General features: G+C 44.3%; 2 protein-coding genes across 6 annotated transcripts in view; both read left to right on the top strand.

Annotated features, from left to right (window-relative positions):
• LOC119647249 (tubulin polyglutamylase TTLL4-like) overlaps positions 1–23417 on the top strand; it is a 429241-nt gene that overhangs the window by 391123 nt on the left and 14701 nt on the right. The gene's annotated exons all lie outside the window — the stretch shown is intronic.
• On the top strand, positions 21933–22930 carry LOC119661366. Its single transcript, XM_038070679.1, has 2 exons — positions 21933–22083; positions 22141–22930. The coding sequence occupies exons 1-2, from the start codon at positions 21933–21935 to the stop codon at positions 22413–22415; spliced, it is 426 nt and encodes a 141-aa protein (XP_037926607.1). The 3' UTR covers positions 22416–22930.

A 23417-nucleotide genomic window follows, 5' to 3' on the forward strand; every position in this document is an offset into this window, starting at 1 on the left:
TCCCAAATATTTGACCTCTGTTTCTCGTTTCACCTCCATATCATGTAATGTTATGGCTTTCAGGTGATCCAGCTTACGCCTCCTAGTGAATGGTACTATGGTGGTTTTGGTTGGGTTGATCCGCAGTCCCACCTTCCTGCACCAGGCACTAGTAACCCTTAATCCGGTTTGGATTCTGCGTTATTGTTTGGAGCTCTTCCCCACTGTCGGCGTGTCACCCTCCTCCTCCGACATAGCGCTTTCCTGCGCATCGCTGTCCACCCCGAGCCCTAGGAGTGCTAGGTCTAGGTCGTCCAGCTTCTGCTCTTCACTGGGCAGCAGGTCTATTTCCCTGGTTGATCCCGTTCTTTCCGCCTCTATGGCTTCCGCGACTTCTTCAGGGACCTCGGTAAGTTTTCCACCCGATGCCTCCTCCGAGGTCTCTTTCCTTGGCTTTTCCTTGTGCACATGCACGGGTATGTTGCCAAATCGGTAGTTGATATGACAACTCCGACGTTTAATTGCCTCTAGGGATCGGTCATCTACCCCGATTGTGAGGAGTTTACCCTTTCCCTCCACCTTGCTTCTGAAGACTCTCCATAGTCGAGTATGGAGTTCTTCGTTCTGAGCAATTAGGAGTCTCATAAGGTCTTCTGTTACTATTGCCGCGGCCTTTGGGAGAAAAACTGTCTCCATGTGGGCTCCTGGTATATCATCTCCAGCACATGTTGACAGTTCCACCCCTTCCCAGCCTGGCAATCTAGGAATTATGGTTCTAACCCATTCTGCGGTACCTTCCGTCGCGCAGTCCACCAGTATAAGGCCTGGTCGAAAGCGTATCCCGGTGAACACCAGTTTCGACGTTCAACCCTTAATCATCTGCTTAACGACAAGTTCCTCAATGATTTCCTGTTCCTCCCGAGTGAGTATTTGCTCGGGAAACCTTTTTGGCAGTATGGCCAGTCGAATGCCCTTGACCGCACTAGCATAGCTAATGCTGGGTCCTGCCTTCACTCCAGACCTGCCCGGGTTTTCTCCTCCCGTGGGTTCAGGTCTGGGTTTTTTGGGAGCATTCCCTTCATGCGGGCTGATCTCTACTGCTCCCCGCTTTCTCGGCTCCGGTAGAGATGGCTTAGGTCTATCCTGAGCCTTTTTAAGGGCCTCTTCTGGTTTCAGGCCTTCCTTCAGATAGCGGAGGTACCATTTAACCCCGGCGCCACTGAGACCTGTCTCCTTCCTGACGTCTGTTATATTTATCTCAGACGTGCTTTTCCTGGTCCCTGCTCTTTGAGCAGTGGTGTTCGTTGGCTGTAGTCCACGCAGTATACCAATGCTCACCTTGGATCCACTGCTTGACGTCCCAACTTCTCCCTTCTTGGGTGTAGTTACCTGGCTTTCAGTAATTCGGAGACGCGCCTCCGCCTGATTAACCAGTTTTGGTGCGGTACGGGGCCCCGCTTTTTTGGTTTTTGTTTTTTTTTTTGTCCAGTTTTGTACTCATTTGATTCCCACGAGTATGGGGGTTAAGAGGTCCGCCGTGCCATAGCCCCCCGTAGCACGGTAAGATCTCACTTACTCACTGAGGCGACCAGGTATCAGTGAGGCTCCGTTCGAATACAGTCAGTTACCCCCGACTGCAAACTATCCAATGGGCATGGTTCGCATGACACCCTGGATTGGGGAGGTGTTTTTCGACTCCCCAGTCTAGATCCGTAGCGTTTTGTTAATAGTAGGGTCACCTCGTACACGGTGTGGCTATCACCACTCACACGAGAGGCTTGGCCCCTGAAAAGGCACACACCGTCCCAGAGGAGAGACAACTCATCCTTAGAGAAAGATAGGTTGGCCTCAGGGAGCTATGTTCCGCATCAGTCTATCCTGCAGTACACTGCTTGACCCCATAGTACTTACATAGTGAATAGTGCCTTCCGCAGTTCTCAAAACGAATTCATTCAAATTAATTACATTGAACAATAACTGGCGAAAATAAAAACCGCAACAAACTTATCTGTCACGCACCGGAAAAGTTCAATTTTCCGAACTTTTTTGCGTGCCGCGTTGCGCATCGGACTTGTTGTATATTGCCTCATTCAATCCGTGTAATGAACTTCACTCTGCTGTTGGTCCTTAATACTAAGCTGAAACCAGTCTAGGTGTAAACTTGGCCGTTTCCAATAACATAATTTATTTCTTTCGTCCATCCAAACAAACCACGGAAGCGGAAGCTGTTTTTCGAGTTCAATTCCATGCAGATTACTTGGCAATCGCTGTGAATACGTCCGCACTGTCTTGCCAAGCGACTCTGCTGGCTAAAGCGGTACTCACGTATGTCAGGTCCATTAAAAATCCCCAAATATCCGTATTTGTAAGCTTAATAAATATTATATAATAATAATCGTTGGCGCAACAATCCATATTGAATCAGGGCCTTTAAGTGTGTTCGAGCACTACATTGAAGACCGTAACGGTTCATTACAGCACACTGTAGGAGGCAATGTGATCAGCATTGCGCTATTACTAGTGAATAAAACATGTCGGAATATCGGAAGCTCGCGCTTCGTGTATAAGGGGTATGTGTTCATCTTATATGAGAAACTTTTACTCCTATTTTTCCATCCGTATATAGCTCTCTAACATATTCTTCCACATTTTTCCAAACTACAAGAGATACGTACATATTACAAAAATAGATACAACCTAAACAAACAAACTGCCTATTACCCAATACTGTACATATACATGCACGAATATAAATTGGTCATACCCATATTTCCGATTTACTTCGTACATTTTTTCTTCAGTCTTTTTCCCTTTCGGGGTCGGCTCGTCGTGATCAAAAGCATACATATAAACATATGTAGTACGTATACTGAATTTCGCTGGTTTAATATACAAATATATCTATCTGAATTAGACACTACCCGCAAAATTCATTAGCAGGTATATATGAATATCTACATAGACACATATGTCTGTTTAGAGTAATTGAAACTAAAGCATTCCTATAAGCTCACTTTGTTGTGGTATTGACGAATTGATATGTGATGATTACGTCATACACGTTATAGAATACACGAAATTCACAAAAATGACAAAACCCTCTTTGTTAAAAATAGTTACCCAAATTGTACTTTATGTTATCCCTTACACCAATGCCAAATTTTGTACTTTTAGGATGAACTTAACTGTGGGATGCGGGGTAAATTTCTAAAATCTGAAAATATATTATTATTAACTTTATTTATGCAGATATAGGAACCGGATGTATTTTGAGGCCCACATTTCAGAGATTTTTTTTTAAGATTTTTTGGTTGGATTGTGAACGAGTCCTGCTTCAATTTTTGGGGGACACATTTGGAGCCCCCACTCGTCTATGTTTCATTCAATGTCAGAAACAAGATCATTTTCGAACCATATTTGACCATATTTTGCGAAAAAAGAGTTTACACGCCCCTTTTACATATATAGGGAGCCCCCCTCAAATTCGAAACAAAATGGCGCCATTGGCTATACGTAAAGGAATCCACGGACCACACTTTACCAAATCGGTTTAGCCATTTCCGAGTAAATCGGGTGTAACAGACAGAGATTTTATTAAGGTTCTGTGTATCAGTATTCTATGTGGTTAATTACGTAATAAGAATGCTGATATTGGATCCGGTAGGTATATTTGTACAATGTCCCAATTTCAGCGCGGGTTAAAATTTCAGGGCGAGGTATACATAAAATGCCAATGTAACATTTGAATCTGTAATCATCTTTTGATTGTCGGGAGTACAAATGGCTGTATAAAAGTTGTACATGAAATTGGATATGGAAAGCATTTGCTTTTCTGTGAATATGAATTATAACCAGGACAAAATCTGCCTAGCAAAATTCTGGCGTAAGCCAGCAGAAGCCAATCTAAATTTCCGTTTAGAATTGTCCACTTGATGGCGGATGGGACAAGCTTTCCTCCCAAGAAGCCTCAAAACTTCCACAATTCCAAACAAGAATATTGAGGCTAAAATGAAACGAGCCCGACTTTGAGACTCAGGCTCATGTAGTAAGGTGAATATACAGGGTGCAGCAGCATAACTTCCTTTTTTTCAAAACTCAATAAAAACTATTGTATGCATCGGAAAATATTTATTTATTTTTTATAATGTAGGTACATGTCTAAAGTTTTTATTTACATTGTTTTGAAGATCAAATCTGTTAGGTGACGTCCCCCATTCTCCATACATTGCGTAAACCGATTTCTGGCGTTTGTCATGACTCTTGTTAGCATAGCAAGTGTTATGTTCGCAACTTCTTCTTGGATGTTCGTCTTCAAATCTTGTAGGGTTCTTGGACAGTTCACATAAACACGGAATTTCAAAAACCCCATAGAAAAAAATCACAAGGGGACAGATCGGGAGAGCGTGCCGGCCATTCCAAATCGCCTCTAATTGAGATAAGGCACTCTGGAAAATGTGCCCTCAAAACAGCCATCGATGCTCTTGAAGTGTGTGCTGTTGCACCGTCTTTTTGGAACCAAGTGTCCCCCAAATCCAAATTTTCTAGCCGTGGGAAAAAGAATTCTGTAGCATGTTTATCGAATTCACTGTCACTGTAACCTCATTTTCCTCAAAAAACCAGGGACCAATAATTCCAGCTGAGGAAATTGCATACCACACCGTGACTTTGGGTGAATGCAAAGGCTTTAGATGCAACTCTCGAGGGTTGGTGTCAGCCCAGTAGCGCATGTTTTGCTTGTTAACCGACCCACACAAATGAAAATGGGCTTCATCGCTAAAAAAAACAATAGCACCCTCGGGAACGACATCAAGAAGAAGCTCACACGCGTTCATCCGAGAATTGAAGTCACGTTTCGAAAGTTCCTGCACTATCGCCATCTTATAGGGATGAAAATGAAGATCATCACGAAGAATTCTTCTCACAGAACGATCGGATAGTCCAAGGGCCGTGGCGATCGCAACATTGACGCTCTCACTGCTTCAATGTTCTCAGGTGATCTAATGGGCCGAGGGACTCCAGTTCTTCCTTTTGTCGCACTTGCAGTTTGTCTGAATGTAGTGACCCATGTAACAATTGATTTGCGGTCTGGGAAGGGAGCCAGCGGGGCTAAATTAAAGCGGTTCCGAAATGCACGCTGTGTTGCAATAACCGAACATCCGCTTGAAAAGTAAACATCAACGGCAAAGGCACGCTCCTCACTATTCTAACGCATGATGGCGACTGAACCGTATCGGGACAAAACTTTACAGTATCGCCTCTTGAACGAGACCACTAGCGCTCCGATATGACATCAACTAACTGAGTGGCGCGCATTTTAAAAAAGGAAGTTATGCTGCCGCACCCTGTACTTTGCTGGCCTTACTGCAAGGAATTGGGGTGTTACCATACTAGCGCTATAAGTATGATATTTGGCGCAGATATAGATGCACTACTCAATTTGCAAACGTTCGATAGATGCATATATGGAAGCACTGCAGTAAGAGCAGTCCATAGTCGTTTACGTCTATAGAAAACCAAACCAACCAAAGTGAGGGGCATAGAGCACCGGAAGAAATATTAAAAGAACTAAATCTAGTTTCTGTAATGCCTTCTAATCTCGGATTTCCCTAAATTTGTTTGAATCGAGATATACAGTTAACCTGCGATGCACAGAAAATTGGGATAGATCAGAAAGCTGATTTATGGGATTAATTGAGGTTTTCCACACCGGTAGTTCAAAAACAGAGTAAGTTTCTAAATCAGAGGTCTAAAGAGAGATCAAATGACTATTTTTTTCTTCGGGTCAATATATACACCATGGCCTTTCAGGCCGAAGTATATGCGATGGTAAGAGTAGCGCAACCATATTGACGTTGACAAGTGAATGAAACGCAAGGGCACCGTGATCCGCAACGAGAGAAAACTACCTTGAAGATGCTGATGTTTTGGTCACGTTCAGGATTGTAGAAATCGTTTTAACGACAGATTGTAAATGGTGGAACTACTCTGGATCAATGCTTCCTCTTATATAGAGGGAAACTAAATGAAAGGTGCCTTAGCAGAAAAGGTTCAATTTCTTCCATCCCGGGGCGGGAACCAGCGAACGAAATGTCAACTCGGAACAAGTTTTCATTATCAACAGTGCCATAACGGTATCCGGTCTTGATCCGCCTTAGTAAGGAACTCCAGACATTCCGGCCTTGCGCCGGAAGCTAAAGCTGCCTGCCGTAGCCTACGCCACCTAGAGCAGGGCCTGTCACATCTTCTTTTTCTATTGTAGATATTGCCCTTATAGAATTACCGGGCTGGATCATCCTCACTCATACATACTAAAAATTCTAAGGTAAGGTACCGGTTTTAAACCCGCACCCATTCCACAGACCATCTTTGATCCGTCGGTGAAAAATAATGTGTCATAACCTTACAAAACTTGGTACTTCATCTAAGACGTTATTATGGCCATAGGCTCTCGCTGTTCAACATCTGAACTCTCGCAGTCTGATTGCATTGCACGCGATAGCATGTAGGTCTATGCGAAGGGCATAAGGCCTGCCTGGACGGTAGAACCCCAGTAGCACTTCTGTACCCACGGTTCTTTGAATCCTATTAAGCTTTGTTTTATTGTACTTATTGCTGAGCGCTTGCGACCACACAATAGAACCCTATGTTTGGATGGAACGAACCACAGCTCTATACATCCAGAGAACGACCGGCGATCGAAGACCCCATTTGCTTACACAGGTCCCCTTGCAGGCGTATGTAGACCTTGTTGACCTTCAGTTCAGTTCCAATTTAACTTAAGTTTCAGGATCCAATCCAGACACTTTACATTGGAGGAAAAAACATATCTTTGTTCATCTAATTACGGTAACTGGAATTGGGGTACCCTTGTCTTGTGTCCGGATGGCTCAAGTGGTTAGAGCGCTGGGCTATCGTAGCCGAAGGCCGCGGTTCAAATCTTACTGCTGCCAGAGGGATTTGCTATTGCAATTGGATGTCGGATACCAGTCGGCTCAGCTGTGAATGAGTACCTGTGTCAAATCAGGATAATAATCTCGGGCGAGCGCAATGCTGACCACAGTGTACTGTTGCGTACCATTACGGTCTTGAATTAAGTGCTCTAATATACTTCAAGCACCTGATCCAATATGGATTATTGCGCCAACGATTATTGTTATTATTGTCTTGATGGTGTTAACGTTATTTAATACTATCTCTATATCCAGGAAGACAGCTACTACTGCTTGTACTGTAGCGACTGCTTAACAGTGCTAATTACTTCACGTATCGGTTCAGGCTCCAAACTGCCGCCTCGAACAGTCCTCCAAAATGACTGACCCTTGGAGGATTGTGATGCCACACTATCCATTTTAGGAACAAATTTACATCAATCTCGGATGTTAACATATGCCAAGCCTCTTTAATCATCTTTGACGGTCTTCGGTTGATTAATCTTTGAGAGGCGTTGATGCTGTGTAGAGAAAACTCTTCTTTTGTACCGCTCCGGTATCTGAGATAAGTTTTCGGGTAGGATAATATTGCTCCCAATGGTAATTTTCGGGTAGTTGTAGGAAGCAATATTATTGGGTAAGGGAGAGTGCAAAAAAAATTATGAACTAAAATGTTTGTCTGAATTATTTATTCACACTGTCTTAGTACAGTTGCTGTTTATACTTAATAAATGACCTGTATTTCGTTAAAGTCTTACATTGCAATATTTACATTATTCATAAATTCTGCAAAGCATTGATAGTCATATTACATTACATTACAAGGTAGCTAATCGTGTCGATTTACGATTTATTGACCTATGTTGTTATTTTTCGAATTGAGTCACTAAGAAATCAGGTCGCTGTACATATGACCGTAAAATATTCTAATAAGGAATAATTATTACGTTATGAATTCATTCATGCAATTTTTCTTGACTTAAACATATACATATAGAAGGAGTTTATGTTTGTTGTCTTAAAAAGATACTTTCTTACTTGAAAAACGAACACAACTATGTACATTTCATAAATTTAATGAGTGTCTGTTCCCCGCAAAGAATTCCAGAAGGTTTCTCTATGAACAGGTTGAGCGATGACAGTCAATCGTGCTTTGGTACTACTTCCCTTTCTAAATTCTCTCCTTCTATAATATTTCTCGAAGAGCTGCTTCTGCTGAAGTTTAATCACTGCACACCCCACGTGCTGTAACTCTCGAGCTGTATTACTAGCCGAGTTAAAGTGGAAAACCTGAGGATGAAATTCGCCGCAGATAATTCAGAATTAATGAATACCGTGAGAGGGAGCTCGCCCTGCAGGAACTGTGGTCCATTGAATCACAATTCATGAACTGTTAGCTTCTGCGAACACAGACCTCTAGAAGTACAATCCGCGGAATTAGACTTCGACTTCACATGGTGTACATCCCCAACAGAAAAGTATTCATCGGTAACCGAGATCCTTCGTTTTACCAATTTATCTTTAATAGCCTTCTGACCCCTAATCCAGCAAAGGGGCATCCCGAAAACTGTTTATGCTGTGGATTTAACAGGAACGTCCCCTAAACTATTCCGCGCATCCCTGTATAATTCTGCTAGAAGCACTCTCCAAGTTTTGGAATGGTATCATCCTTATTGGGGTTTTGAGCAATCAAACGAATGGTGTATCCTTCGTTAGCCTTTGTCCGACTATATATGACTGCTGCATAGCCATGCATTGATGCGTCAATAAACCCTACGATTCCCATCTCTTCATCATCAGACCCATGTCCAGTCCGGACCTAATTTATGTGTGTTAGTGATGTCAGGATCTTTTATAGTTGATACTTGAATGGTTCTTTAATAAATTCTTGAATGCCATAAACGCTGAATATCAATCCTTAGTTTCATCATGACTGGAGGTAACCAGCTGATGGGATCGAATATAGAAGCTGCTATGCTTGCCATCCTTTTGCTATATACGATATTCAAACTTGGATCAATGCTATAGAGGAAACAATTTTCCTTGAGGTTGTAGTGTAAGACAAGAATCTGCCATGATTCATAATCCAGCCCGTAGGTCACCGTTTTCAAGAAATGTTCTGTAAGTGGTACATCAGGACTTTTTCACCAAAAGATTCTGAGTTTTATCTGATCTTCCGGTTTCAATAGTATTTGTGGATATATTTTAGTGATATCACTAGAATACACTGGTGGAGTATGTCAAAAACGCATTTTGCAACTTCAGCCTTGGTTTAAACTGACTCCACTTGATGGCGGATTTAGTGCGTTGAAGACATTCCGTACTTTCGTTTCGCTTCTTACTACTTTTTTAAGTGAAGTTTTCGCACTAGTTCCTGGGGTTATGTAGCTGCCCTAGCTACCTTGTTTTTTTTTATGGATGGAGGTGGAAATCTTAGAAAGACGCTGGTGCGCCAGGTTGCAGCACCCACTAAAACCACCCCCACTCTTCTGCCCCTCCCCGCGGGATCACCGTGAAGTATTACTTCGCGGGGGAGGCTCTGGTTCGCTATACCAGCTCGTCCATGTCACGTCTCGGTTGCGCCGCCTTCTGAGCTCGATCCAACTCCAGGAGTTTTGTCTGCACCACGGCTACTGCCTCATTTACCGCCATCCTGTTTTCCTCCGAATTCAGCATCTCTTCCACCAGGTTGGAGGACTCGATGTCCGCCCCTAAGATGCTGTTCAACCTCCTTCTCTGCTGCAGAAATCTGGGACAATGGAACATAACGTGCTCCGGGTCCTCGGGTGTAGCACCGCATTCAGGACAGTTGGGAGACTCGTCCAACTCGAAGCGATGCAAGTACTTCCTATAGCCACCGTGTCCCGTAAGGAACTGTGTCAGGTGGTAATTCAATTCTCCGTGCTTTCGGTTGACCCATTTCTCGATACATGGGATCAATGTATGGGTCCACCGGCCCTTGTCGGAGTTATCCCATCGTTGTTGCCACTTGCCACACAACTCTCTCCTGATGGCTTTTCGGAAATCCGCATTCACCTCGGCTGGATTTGCCTTCCGTTTTTCGTAGAGCCAGTGTGCCTCGCCCGCTAGAAGATCTACAGGGATCATTCCTGCGATGACACACACTGCCTCCGTCGACGCCGTCCTAAATGCGCTGCACACCCCTAGCGCAATTGGTCGGTATGCCCAATTTATCTTCCTCCGGTTGACAGCGTGGTTCAACGCTCCCGCCCAGACAAGGGCCGCGTATAGCAGGATCGACCTCATCACTCCCGCGATGAGTAGTCTGCGACTATACTTCGGCCCACGTCCTCGGGATGCTTTGCAATTGCAACTACCGTCAGGTCGTCCGCAAAACCAATCAGCGTTGTCTCGTCAGGCAACAAGAGCCGTGGGCATGTCACTCCCCGCTCGGAGACAAGAGGATCTCAAGGCAGCGAACTCTGTGTTCCACCAGCAGTTTGGCCTCTTGCCGTGGTGCAAACGTCGTCGTGGCATCGTAGCGTTGCATGCTTTGGTTACACGCTGAGACAGCTGTGTGATCCTTTCCACCGCTGTTCCATCCGTATCATGGGGTCCCTCCAATGCGGCCAGGAATGTCTCCTCGTCGAAAGCTCCGATAGACCAGTCACCCGCCTTAGTCTTTCCACCTCCAGAGCGTCGTTGACTGGTTCCCCGGTTCCCAGTGCGGAGGAAGATGGCCTGGTGGTCACTGTGGGTGTAGTGCTCATTCACTTGCCAAGCCATCTCCGTCACCAGTGAAGTGCTAATAAATGTCAGGTCAACGATCGAACCCGACCCTCTTCCTCGAAAGATGGGCACGCATCCAACGTTGGCTAGCACGACGTCCAGCTCCGCAAATGACTCCAACAGAATTTGACCCCTGGTGTGCGTCGATCGGCTTCCCCACTCCAGGGCCCACGCGTTGAAATCGCCCGCAATGATTTTAGGGCTGTGGTTTCTAGCGTCCAACACCAGACTGTTTAACATCTCTTCATATTGTGCTCAGATTGCACTAGGAGGAGCGTAGCAGCTGTGAATATGGACACCGTTGACCTTCGCCCTTATAAAACTGGCTGCCGGGGGGCCATAACTTCCTGAATGGCCTGTCTTCCGCACGCCCAGATTGTGGCGTTGCCAGACGCATCCACCGCCCAAGTCGCACCGCCGTGGTTTCTGTACGGCTCGCAAATAACCGCGACATCGACATTCGACTCTCGAATGGTTTGCGAGAGCAGGTCCTGAGCTGCCTCACAGTGATTGAGATTGATTTGTATCAATCTCATTTGCCTCTGCGGTTCAGCTCCCTCCTATATACCGGACATCTGCTGCTTCCCGCAACATGTCAGTCGTCCACGCCCTCTTTCCCACTACATAGCATACACCGTGGATCTCCGGTGCAATCTTTGATGAGGTGGCCCTCTTCCCCACACTTCCTGCAACTCCTCGACCTATCATGCTGGCTAGTGCATGCCGCCGCAAAATGGCCGAAATCGAGGCATCTGAAGCATCTCTTTAGAGATATTTGCTCCCTGAGCCTGCATACGACCCAACCTACTGTTACCTTGCCCGCGGTAATTAACTTAATAGCTGATTCCGCCGGCATACCAATAATTGCGGTCTGTGTGCCGCCATATGCCTTCTTCATCCTTTTTATGGCATTCTGGTCTATATCGCTAAGGTTGAACTGTTGCTTTAACGCAGCACAGATGTCCTCCCGTGAGGTGACCTCATCTAGGTCGTTGTATTCAACCACTATCTCCTGTTTTCGAGCTCTTACCTCAGCTTCCTCTCCTGGTACACTTTCCACCTTCCCGCGGAAGTTATCGGCCGACTTGTCGGCGGATCTACTTAATTCCAGCATCAGATCCCCTCTCTGTGTTCGCCTGATACGGCTCACACTATCCCCCAAATTCTTCAATTCCGGGTCTGACTTCACCTTTCGGTGGATGTAGGCATAGAACATATTTCCCTTCTTGGAAATAATTATTATTTCCGGGCGGAGCTTCTTTTTGTCCTTTTTCCTCTTGTTGCTCACCTTGATCCATTGTTCGGGCCTCCAGGCGTTGGTTTCTTCCACTTTTGTAGGTGTTGTGGCTGCAATCGTGAGATTACCGACTTTCGCGGGTACTCTCACCGGCTCCGCCTTCTTTGGTGAAGAGGCTTTTTCTTCTTCGGGACTTGCTGTGGTCCAAGAGGCTCGCTAGTACCGTCTCTAGCCCGTTTTCCTGTCTTCCCGCCAGCCTTATCATGGGGAGACGTCACCTGCGTTTCCCTTGTGACCTTGCCAACTGACGCTTGGGAATTCTTTCCTTCGAGTGCCTTGATATAAGACAATTTAATGCCTCTTATCAAGGCTCGAATATTTTGGTGGATATTCCGCCTCTCCTTGATGAACTCGCACAGTTGGTTTATTCATTCCACGAGTATAACGAACGCCATTCCGGTATGTTCCCGTTTGCTTTCGCGCCTTGCGTCACGAGGAATGATGTCGATTAAGGGACTATTCGTGTTTCTTTCAGAGTCCCGCGACGAATCTCTACTACCAAAAAGTACCATTGTTCTCGGTGGTGATCTCCCAAGCTTCGAACTCCTCCTAAAAGGATCCGGTGTGGACCTAATTTGAACTCCACCATTATCTCTTGTAGCATTAGATGCCACAGTAGCCAAGGTTCCCACTACTGAGGCACTGCGGTCGTTGAATATCGACGGCCGGGAGCCCGCTTGCTCACTCCCAAAAACCGCCGGCGCTGGGTTTCCGAAGCCCTGCACCGTAAAAAAACTTCTTTTCTCCTCTTCCATATTTGGTTTAATTTCTGGGTGTCCTTCCCATAGCCAATTTTGATCGACGGGTGGGCGTTTACTTCGCACCTACCCGGCCTGCGCGTAAGCATGCCCATACACGCACATCTCCGGATGCGTGCATGTGCAGCGGTCTCTGAATAAATCGGGTTTGATAGATAGATAGAAAGACATCGACTCGATTCTAATAAGGTTTTGTTTCCGGGGTCGGGGGTACCAACCTCAAAACAGTCCACCTATCCCGGAATCAATACAATTATCGGTTATATCCGCCGGTACGGACTTTTGCAAAGTTTATTCATTCAGTCTGTGATGGGTCTGACTTCGGCTCGTTTCATCACGCTTCAAAACAAGTTGAGAGGTAACGTAAAGCGAGTGACCATTTGAGGTTATAAGAAGAAAATTCTCTACAAGCTTGGAACCGTTTGAATAAGAGGTACAATCACCTCCGGGCCCTAGTCGAAATAACTCAAAGGAAGGGAAGAATCCTTGGCAAAGCCTTGGATACGATGCGCTTCGTGGTTCAAAACCCGCGTAAAGGGGTTCTTTTCATCCCGTTTATGATAACAAGGCAAATGGGTTTAGCGACTCGAAGAGCGTTTGCTTTACCTTTAAAGAATCCAAAACAAATCTGTCACCACCAATGAAATTAAACGATTTTTCTAGAATAGATACGTTGTGATGGATTCTGAGTGAGATGCCGCAAAAAGAATGTCCAAAAAGAGGTTTTGTGTTCAGCTTATGTGAGAAACTTCGGGTATAACGGTTTTGTGTTCATCTTATGTGAGAAACTTTCTACGCGCATTTTTTCATTCCTATATGGCTAAAACCACAAGTACATATTACATACGTAGATATTATATTATTATACCCTAAATAAACAAACATTGCCTATTACCAGATACACTATAGGTTCGTGTGGGCTCACCTTGTTGTGGAATTGTGGAATTGATATGTTATGATGACGTCATACACGTTGTAGAATGCACGAAATTCACACAAAATGTAAAAGTTTCACCTTCTAACTTTGCTAATAATAGTTAGATTCCCTTCAAACTTCCGAAAGTTATATCTTATGTTATCCTGAAGTGGGATTCCTGGCTAAATTTTTGAAATATGCTAATATATTATTATTAATTTGATTTGTGCAGATATCTGAACGGGATATATTTTGAAGCTTAGATTTCGTTTAGATACACCACTGTGATTTTTTTCGGTTGGATAGGTTCTGACAACGGGATGTATTACACTTTTTTGGGGTCATGTTTTGAGCCGTCACTCCTCTACGTTCACTCCATATCAAATATACCAGTTTCGAAAAGTACTAATTGAGCCCTTTCATTTAATATCCCATATGGCCACATTCTGTGCAAAAAACATTTTGCACTCACCATTCACATGTATGGGGAGCCCCCTTTAAACTTAACAGAAAATGCCGCCACTTACTGTATGTAAAGGGAACAGCAGATTACATAATCCCACTAATTTTCGTGATAACAGACTGACGGACAGACAGGCATCGACTCGATTCTAATAAGATTTTGTTTCACACAAAGCCTTAAAAAGGACAACTTCCAATAAGCACGGTATCTCAAAAATGAGATATGTAAAGAGCAGCATTTAATAGTGATGCACCCAACCAAGGCAGAATTGGAGAAGCGTAGCACGGCCCACAGTTCCGAAAACTCAACGACTCTGTCGTACTCGCGGCATCCTTCCTAAGGCGGTGGTTAAGATAGGGAATAAGCATGATCCCCCATTTATTATCCAACAAGGTAGCTACGTGCGGAGTTGCCGAATCTCCCATCAGGCGCGTCCCTTCGTGCGGATAAGGGAATGCTCGGCGAATGTGTCATGGGCATGCACATGCACGCATCCGGAGATGTGCGTGTATGGGCATGCTTACGCGCAGGCCGGGTAGGTGCGAAGTAAACGCCCACCCGTCGATCAAAATTGGCTATGGGAAGGACACCCAGAAATTAAACCAAATATGGAAGAGGAGAAAAGAAGTTTTTTTACGGTGCAGGGCTTCGGAAACCCAGCGCCGGCGGTTTTTGGGAGTGAGCAAGCGGGCTCCCGGCCGTCGATATTCAACGACCGCAGTGCCTCAGTAGTGGGAACCTTGGCTACTGTGGCATCTAATGCTACAAGAGATAATGGTGGAGTTCAAATTAGGTCCACACCGGATCCTTTTAGGAGGAGTTCGAAGCTTGGGAGATCACCACCGAGAACAATGGTTCTTTTTGGTAGTAGAGATTCGTCGCGGGACTCTGAAAGAAACACGAATAGTCCCTTAATCGACATCATTCCTTGTGACGCAAGGCGCGAAAGCAAACGGGAACATACCGGAATGGCGTTCGTTATACTCGTAGAATGAATAAACCAACTGTGCGAGTTCATCAAGGAGAGGCGGAATATCCACCAAAATAATAAAATGAAACGCGTCAGGCTGCAAGAGTCCGGGAACTGGAAGCTAGAGGCTTCAGGTTTTGTTTTTTTCTTTTATAAAAACATTTGAGTGGATATTTGTCCTATTAATACCTAGTACGTAATTCATATATATATATACATTATTATATGAGTTTTTCTATGAGAAACAATCCTCTAGCCAAATACATTTGGCTACCATCATGGCAGATAATAAATTATCTCCTTTGAACTTGAGAAGCAGAGAATGGGATCCCATGTCGAATGTTACTTCAGTCCAACAGAAGATCGACATGTGGAAAGAGAAACCCATTCACCGAGGTTACATCAAAAATTTGTTGTTGTCAGGCATTGACATCGAAGCCTCCAACAAATGGTTGACAAATGGTGTACTTTTCTATGAGACCGAAGCATTCCTAACTTCAATTCAGGATGCTTCGCTCCCAACAAAAAATTATAAACGGTACATTCTTCACGACTCCTCAATCACCGACTCGAGTTGTAGGTTATGCAACTGTGAAGAGAAGACCATCCAGCACATAACATCTGCGTGCAGATGTTAAGCGGTACCGAGTACACCAATCGTCATAACTCCGTCTGCAAGATTCTCCATCAAAACCTTGCGTTGAAGTATAACTTAGTGGCAACCTACCATCCTTACTATAAGTATACTCCGCAGAGAATCTTGGAAAATGATCGGGTCAAACTACTGTGGGATCACACTATTGCCACAGACCACAGTGTTAATCATAACAGACCCGATCTATAATAGTTCTGCTTCTGAAGGAAGAACGAGCGTGCTTTATAATCGATGTAGCCGTACCGTTGGACCGGAACACTGTTGAAAAACAGCACGAAAAAATCCGGAACTACGGCCCCTTGGCAGACGATATGAAGCAGACTTGGAGACTACAAAAGATCCAAGTAGTCCCAGTAATAATTTCAGCGACGGGATTAGTCCCGCAGAACTTACATAAAGCGCTGAAAACGCTCGATCTTAGGGCTGGACTATACATGGAGATGCAAAAAGCAGTTATCCTTGCAATCTGTGCTATAGTCCGAAGAGTCCTGTCTGGTAACAATCTGACCTAATGGGTTTCAGTCTTGATCTGCACTGTCTTCAATATAAGATCCATGTCTCTGTAGTGTAGAACCTCCGCGTCATTGGCTGATGTATTTGCGACAATCGGGATGTAGTAATACATTTTCGCATGGTCGCACACACTTTGCGTTAAAACGCATCATCGCTGTGATGCGGGCCTTTGGATGTTGCCTTCAACCCATCCTTAGGTTGGTCGCCCCTCGGTCCGGTTGGGCGGGAAGAGGGTCCGTGGGCTTTTTGAATTATGTGAGAATATCCGCTTTCGCGTGATGCTAACATTCAAAGTCTTGAATTTGCACAAAAGCGACAAATTTGACATATTACAACTTTGTTAATAATAGCACGATTTCCACCAAATTGGGATCATATTATACCTTACATTGATGCAAAATTTCATGATTCAGGGATGAACTTAACAGGGGTGTGCCATCAATTACTAAAAGTTTTGGTAATATATTATTATTAACTTTATTTGAACAGGTATCGAGGATATTTCCGAGCCTAGGTACCATATAGTTTCAACTTCTTGATTTTTTGCAGATTTTCAGGTTGGGTAGTTTTTGAGAATGGGTTCGTGAAAGAAATGATAAACTTCGACGCCCGCAATCCTAACTTTGCTAAAAAATTTCAAAAGTAAGACTGGCTTCGGAAATACTAACCGAGATTTTTCATTTGATGCTGCACGATTTGGTGGAAAAGAAATTTACACCCCCCTTTTGCATGTTTGGCAACCGTCATGACTTTCAATAAGCACCAGGGCATGCTGCCACCATCGTAGGTTCCCCGAAAAAAAGTAAAGGGTGTACCAGCCCCTGCAATTTCTCATCAAATAAATCAGATTTTCCCGGAGTTCTGGCGACTGCTACCCAAAGTGCATCACCACATCGCGTCACAATCTACGACCCCTTGAGCTGGTGGTCCATACAGGTGCTGAAGCTTCGGTTTTTCCCGCATCGCGGTATCATAACTTAATAACGCAATCGTTAAAACTCGCGGCAGAAAATTCTCCGTCGTACGTATGGTTATGGAAACGTTATCTTGGCGCTTTATTATCGCGGACATCAGCATACCCATCTTAGGTCTCTTATTGACCCCACAACTTCTTTTATGTCATCAAATTAAATTCTGCTCATACAGAACTTCTCCCATCGTTTTTGAAGACCTTCCCGACGCACGTATTCGTGCACTTCGTCAAAAATACCGCAACATCACTACCGAGCGTTTCTCTGAATCCGTTAAGGATGATGTTCAGCACCACATCAACACTACTGGCTCTCTAACTTTCTCTTAGCTGTACCTATTACCATCGCAGAAGCTAGCAGGTGCGGGGAAAGAGTTCGAAGAACTTGTTAAGTAGTTGTTGTGTCTTGACGACTTCACATGATCTCTAAATCCAATGCCGAATGGAGACCTTGTGGCGACTACAGACGTCTAAATGCTCAGACGATTCCAGACCGATACCCTATCCCACTCATCCATGATTTCCATCCATGATCCACTATATCGCAAACTGCCGTATTTTCTGGACTTTGCACTTAGCCAAGGCATACCGTCAGATCCCTGTAGCTCTAGAAGACATTCCGATAACGTATCTTGGAGTTCACTAAGATGACTTTTGGACTGTGCAACACGGAGCAAACCGTTCAAAGATTCATCTACTCTGCGCTGCGAAACTTCCACTTTTGTTTTGTATATTTGGATGATGTTCTGGTCGCGTCTTCCTCTGAGTCCGAGCAGTTAGAGTATCTCGAGTGCATTTTTCAACGTATCCTTGAGACCGGTCTAATACTTAAAGTTGAAAAGTGCAAGTCCCTACAATCGCAGGTGAGATTCCTCGGCTACCTGATTACCTCTGAAAGCATTCAACAGAACCCAGCCAAGGCGCAAGTGATTTTAAGCTTCCTGCTTCCAAAAAATGTTAAGGATCCCAAAAAATTTTTGCACACGTTAACCTTCTATCGTCGTTTCTTCCCCAAGGCCACCCACTATCAATCGATCCTTAACGCCTTCTTGTCTGGGCCGAAAATCAAAGGCTCCCGTCTGATTGTGTGCTTCCCAGACGTTGTCCAGACTTTTGAGATCACAAAGAAACAGCTGGTGGATGCTACACATCTGGCATTCCCTCAGCGAAATGCGCCCTTGCCGTTTTCGTTGATGCTTCAGACATTGCACCCAAAAAGTGAATCAAATCTAGCAACCCTTGAGCTTTTTCTCGAAACAGTTGAATCCCACTCAGAGGAACTACATCACCTGTGATATTCCCTTGAAGGCAGGCCGTACACATGGTTCACATACCATAAGCCTTTCACTTTTGCTTTTAAAAAAAGGCCCGACATAGCGTCTCCTCGGCACTTGAGCTTTATCAGTCAGTTCACTTCCGACTGAATGTCACGTGTTTGGAAAAGATAACGCGGTTGCTGGCGCTTTGTCACGTATTGCAGAGGTCAAAATCCCGGCCACCATAGATTTTCCAGCAATCGCCAAGGCGGAGCTTGAGAACCAATGCCAAATTTACATTTAGGGAGTTTCCAGTCTTCGGCTCAACATCCAGTATATACTGCGAGAATCCAAGGAAGGGACCAAGGCCATACATTCCGGCCGATTTTCGAAAGGAAGTAGTTCATGCCGTCCACGATCTGCCATGCTAAGGCATTCGGACAACGAAGTATTTCCGGCCGTCTATGATGAAGGACATAAATTATTGGGCCAGACAGTGCATCGCATGCCAGAAGTGCATGACTACAAAGCATGTTACGAAACAGGCAGGAGAGTTCCCTCGGTCCACCAAGCGTTTCCACGCAATCCCCGTCGACATCATTAGCCCTTTGCAAGACTCGTACGGTTTCAGGTGTTGCCTCACAATCATCGATAGGTTCACGCGGTGGCCTGAGGTGACATCTCTGAAATACATTACTGCACAATCTTGTGCATAGGCCGTCTGTCTGGAATGGATTCCACGCTTTGGTGTGCCGGCAATTATCAGCGATCAGGGTATGCAATTTGGGTCCTCCCTTTTTTCAGAGTTGAGCAAACTTCTCTGTAGTCCAATGGAATGCTCGAAAGGTGGCACAGGACGCTGAAGGCCGCTATAATTGTCCAAGACGACCCTTTTTGGTTGCAGGTTCTGCCACTCATTCTACTTGGCCTCCGGACAGCCAATCGAGAAGAATTTGTCCCCATTTGTCCCCCACATTGAATTTGAAAGTCCCATGGAGCTGGTATACTGGAAGAACTCAACGCTCCTGTTTTCGCCATCAGGTCTACGAGTCTATGCTACTGGTCTGTTGCGTTTACTTAAGGACGCAATGCCAAAGCTGAAGCCATCAACCACGCGAAAATAGTGGCTGACGTGCCCAAGGATCTTGAATCGCGTATGCATGTCCTAATTAGGACGGACGGTCCTTGTTAGCCACTGCAGCCACTTTCTGAGTGCCCCTTCGAAGTCCTCGCGCGAGGCCGACATCATTATAGCCTCAACGTCGGGTGCACGATCAAACGGGTCTCCTTGGCTCGTCTAAAACTTTTCGTCCAGTAAGAAAAAATCAACAAACAGGGCGAGAGACACGCGACGCGTCCGTTTTGACTTGCGGTAGCTGAGTTGGGGGAGCCCCGCGTCTGGTTCCTCGTTTAAACCCCCTTTGGTTTCAGCTGTGGGTGGAGTGTTGTGGCGAAGCGAGCAACTTGCGTGTCAGATGCACGCAAATACGAATCTTGTTTTTCGGTGTCACTAGTACATGCTGTTTAGAAATCCATCTGAAGCATCTCTTGAGAGGTACTTGCTCCCTAAGTTGGTACACCACCCAATTAGATTCAACCAGTAAGCTAATTATAGCGATCTGTGGACCTCCATACGCTTTCTTCATTCTCTTTATTGTGCTTTCTTCTACAAAGGTTGAACTGTTACTTTAGCGCACGACAGATATCCTTTCGTGATGTGGCCTCGATTACTATCTGTTGCTTTGGAACTTTTACTTCAGCTTTCTCACCTAGCACCTTCTCCACCTGGCCCCGAAAAGTATCCGCTGTCTTCTCGCTGTATTTATTTAGCTCCAGCATCAGAGCCCCCTTCCGCGTACGCCTGATATGAAGGCATATCTCGTTTCTTGGAAATGATGATTATTTTTGGACGAGTTTTTTTTAATTCTGCCGCTTTTTGCCGCACACTTTTCTCCCTTGTTCGGCTTGATGAGGTGAAGACTCTACTCTTTTTGTCAAAGTTGAAACTCAGAGCTTTCGCCGACTCAGCTTTCTTCGGTGAAGAGGCCTTTTTCTTCTCGGCTGCATGCTAAACATCAAGGGGTTCATTACTTCATCCCTACTCCGTTTGCCTGCGTTCTCACCTATTGTTTGAGAGTCTTATATTAGGGCACAGGTCGCCCCAAGTCCAGCCTAGTGTTTAACTAGGCGCGCTTACTTCTTGGGAGCGATGGTCTCCTGGCGCTTTGTCCCTCGCTGTCGACTAAAGCTGTCGAAAGATTAGGAAGTTAAGGCCTTACCATTTGTTTGGAAGCTCCGCAGTTGCAATAAAGGAAAAACACTCTTCTTTATTTTAACTAACACTTTATTAATCTTTTAGTTTGCACTACACTAATTTCCTTATATTACAAAAATTTCCTAAATGTCCTTGATACTCGACCGCCCAGGCTCTCATTAAATGCCCGTACTCGACATGACCGCTAGTTTAATTTCGATTACTCCTTACTATACACGACCGCTACTCCTTACTAGACACGACCGCTACTCCAATTTCGAAAGCTCCGCTCTATTTCCGCCTCGCTGCAGCTTAAATACCCTCGGTCGCCAAGTCCATTCGCAACAACCCGGAACTTACATTATTGCTCAGGTCAAGAAGCTTTGCTTGTAAGTTCCAATCAAACATAAAACAAACAAACTGACGGACTTAGGCGGTCGATGGCTTGTGGGAAAGCGCTCAAACATTCTCCCACCCGAGAAAGCTTCCTGCTGAGTGGTAAGATTTTGATGCCGGTTATAGAAACTTCTGTTGATTTGCTTGTGCCAGATGAGTAAGTCCTGTGGTCTTCGAACTTATTACCTATAAAAAAGTCAAGCGACGACGGCTTTACGGTTTCTTACCAGGGCAGAGGCAAATCGTCAGACGCTGCCTCACCTCTGCTCTGGGAGCAGCGTGACCGTAGCGGCTCGCAGATGTTGAATGCTCCTTTATATAATTCGTAGAACACGACATGCCTACGAATTATATTGAGCGCAAATCCGCCTTATTGACCAGAGCTTGGCCAGAGCTGAAATATTCGTTTTGAGAATGAAGGGGGTCCTAAGTCCGCATCAACTTAATGCAGGATCGGACCGATTGGGGAGCAACTTACTCCCTCTTTTCTGGTCCACGGACCCCTCGCTTAAGCATAGTACTAAGTTCGCTTTTTCGCGTGAAATCTCATATAAAAACTGTCAAAAATTTCGCATTTGTGAAATAATTTCGCACCGTGGTACTAAGTTTTTCGGACGAAAAAATTTCGACCAAATTAGTTAAGACACAATTATCCACAGAAATCTACACACAGTTGTCAAATTTCCGTGCGAAAACAATGCACCTACACATTATTTTCGCGCGAAAATATAACATAGGCAGATGATAAACTGACTGACCAACAGTCTATAAAATTCTATTGTGTTTGGCTATTGTAAGTGGACGGACCTAATTTATAGAATTTAAAATGAAAAAGTTGAGTGTAGATGAAAAGAAAAAAATTATTAAAATTTTAAAAGAAAATAGTGCTGTGTGGGATTTGTCCGAAGCAGAGCATCGGAAAAGTACGGCATTGGCTGCCGGTTGGGAGAAGATTTCCAAAGAAATGAAAAGACCAGGTAATATAGTTTTTTGAAAATGTTGGTGTAGGCATTATATTTGTGCTTTTATTACAGTTGCGGAATGCAAGACCATTTATAGATCTTTTAAAGATTTAGCACGTTATAGGGGAAGGAAAAAACAGTGCCAAAAATCCGGCAGTGAGCTCATTCTAGATGAAAGTGAATCTCCCGAAACTTCGATTGGCAATGAAAAAGAATGTGCAGAATTTTCAGTTTGTTTGGATTTTTTGCAGCTAGAGTGTATCTTTAGAATTTGGAGAATTATCCTATACACAGAAGCGATGTGCCTTTGCAGACTTCCGCAAGCGAAGTACCTTAAAATACAATAGTTGTTTTTGAACTATGTAAATAAGAAGAAACTACATATATATTACTCTAACACTGCCGCCAACTTTTGATTCGGAGATATTCCATCTGTTGGCCGAGTCATTTTCTTGAGCTTCAAATAAGGTGTCACCATCGATAGGATCCGCTGAAAAGTTATCACGTCCATGTGAAAATTTTCACAGAATCTTATTGGATCTTTAATTAAATCCTGAAACTATATTAGACAAATTAAAAAATACTAATTGAACGAATTTGCAGAATACAACTCACATCTCTTGCAAACCTGCCACTTTTTTGTTGCTTCTTCAAATAAATGCTTTTATTTTGCCTTTTCTTTTTTTGTTTTTTGATAGATTCGGCAAGCACTGCACTATATAACGAAATAGCATCTTCCAAATCAGAATCAGAGTCTGAATCGATAAACATTTTTTGTATTTTGTGGAACACTGCTATTTTCTTTAAAATTGAAAATCTCCACTGTCAATTTTCCACAGCGAAAAAATTTCGTTCGAAAATATTTTTTCGTGCGAAAAACTTAGTACTACGCTTTAGGGAGGAGCATTCAACATCTGCGAGCCGCTACGGTCACGCTGCTCCCAGGGCAGAGGTGAGGCAGCGTCTGACGATTTGCCTCTGCCCTGGTAAGAAACCGTAAAGCCGTCGTCGCTTGACTTTTTTAAAAGTTTGGGTGCAAGCCCTAAGCGAGGGGTCCGTGGACCAGAAAAGAGGGAGTAAGTTGCTCCCCAATTGGTCCGGTCCTGCATTAAGTTGATGCGGACTTAGGACCCCCTTCATTCTCAAAACGCTTATTACCTATGTTAATATTACAAAAATTTTTTCTTATGAATTACATAACTGATTACAAGAGGTGTGGACTTCGCACTTGTTTTCTAATATTACAAAGTTATTTTTTACGGAATTATACATACTAGTTTTACCAAGCTTACAAAAATCTTTACATGATGCTTATCAATTACGGTTATGAATGTTCCTTTTAAAATTCT

The sequence above is a fragment of the Hermetia illucens genome, chromosome 1, assembly GCF_905115235.1.
Source record: "Hermetia illucens chromosome 1, iHerIll2.2.curated.20191125, whole genome shotgun sequence".
Lineage (NCBI taxonomy): Eukaryota > Metazoa > Arthropoda > Insecta > Diptera > Stratiomyidae > Hermetia > Hermetia illucens.

Excerpts from the sequence above, each read along its gene's own strand:
- LOC119661366 (XM_038070679.1), top strand. The coding sequence starts at position 21,933 with ATGAAAAAGTTGAGTGTAGATGAAAAGAAAAAAATTATTAAAATTTTA. Across the intron at positions 22,084-22,140 it reads CAAAGAAATGAAAAGACCAG|TTGCGGAATGCAAGACCATT; the intron begins GTAATATAGTTT and ends CTTTTATTACAG.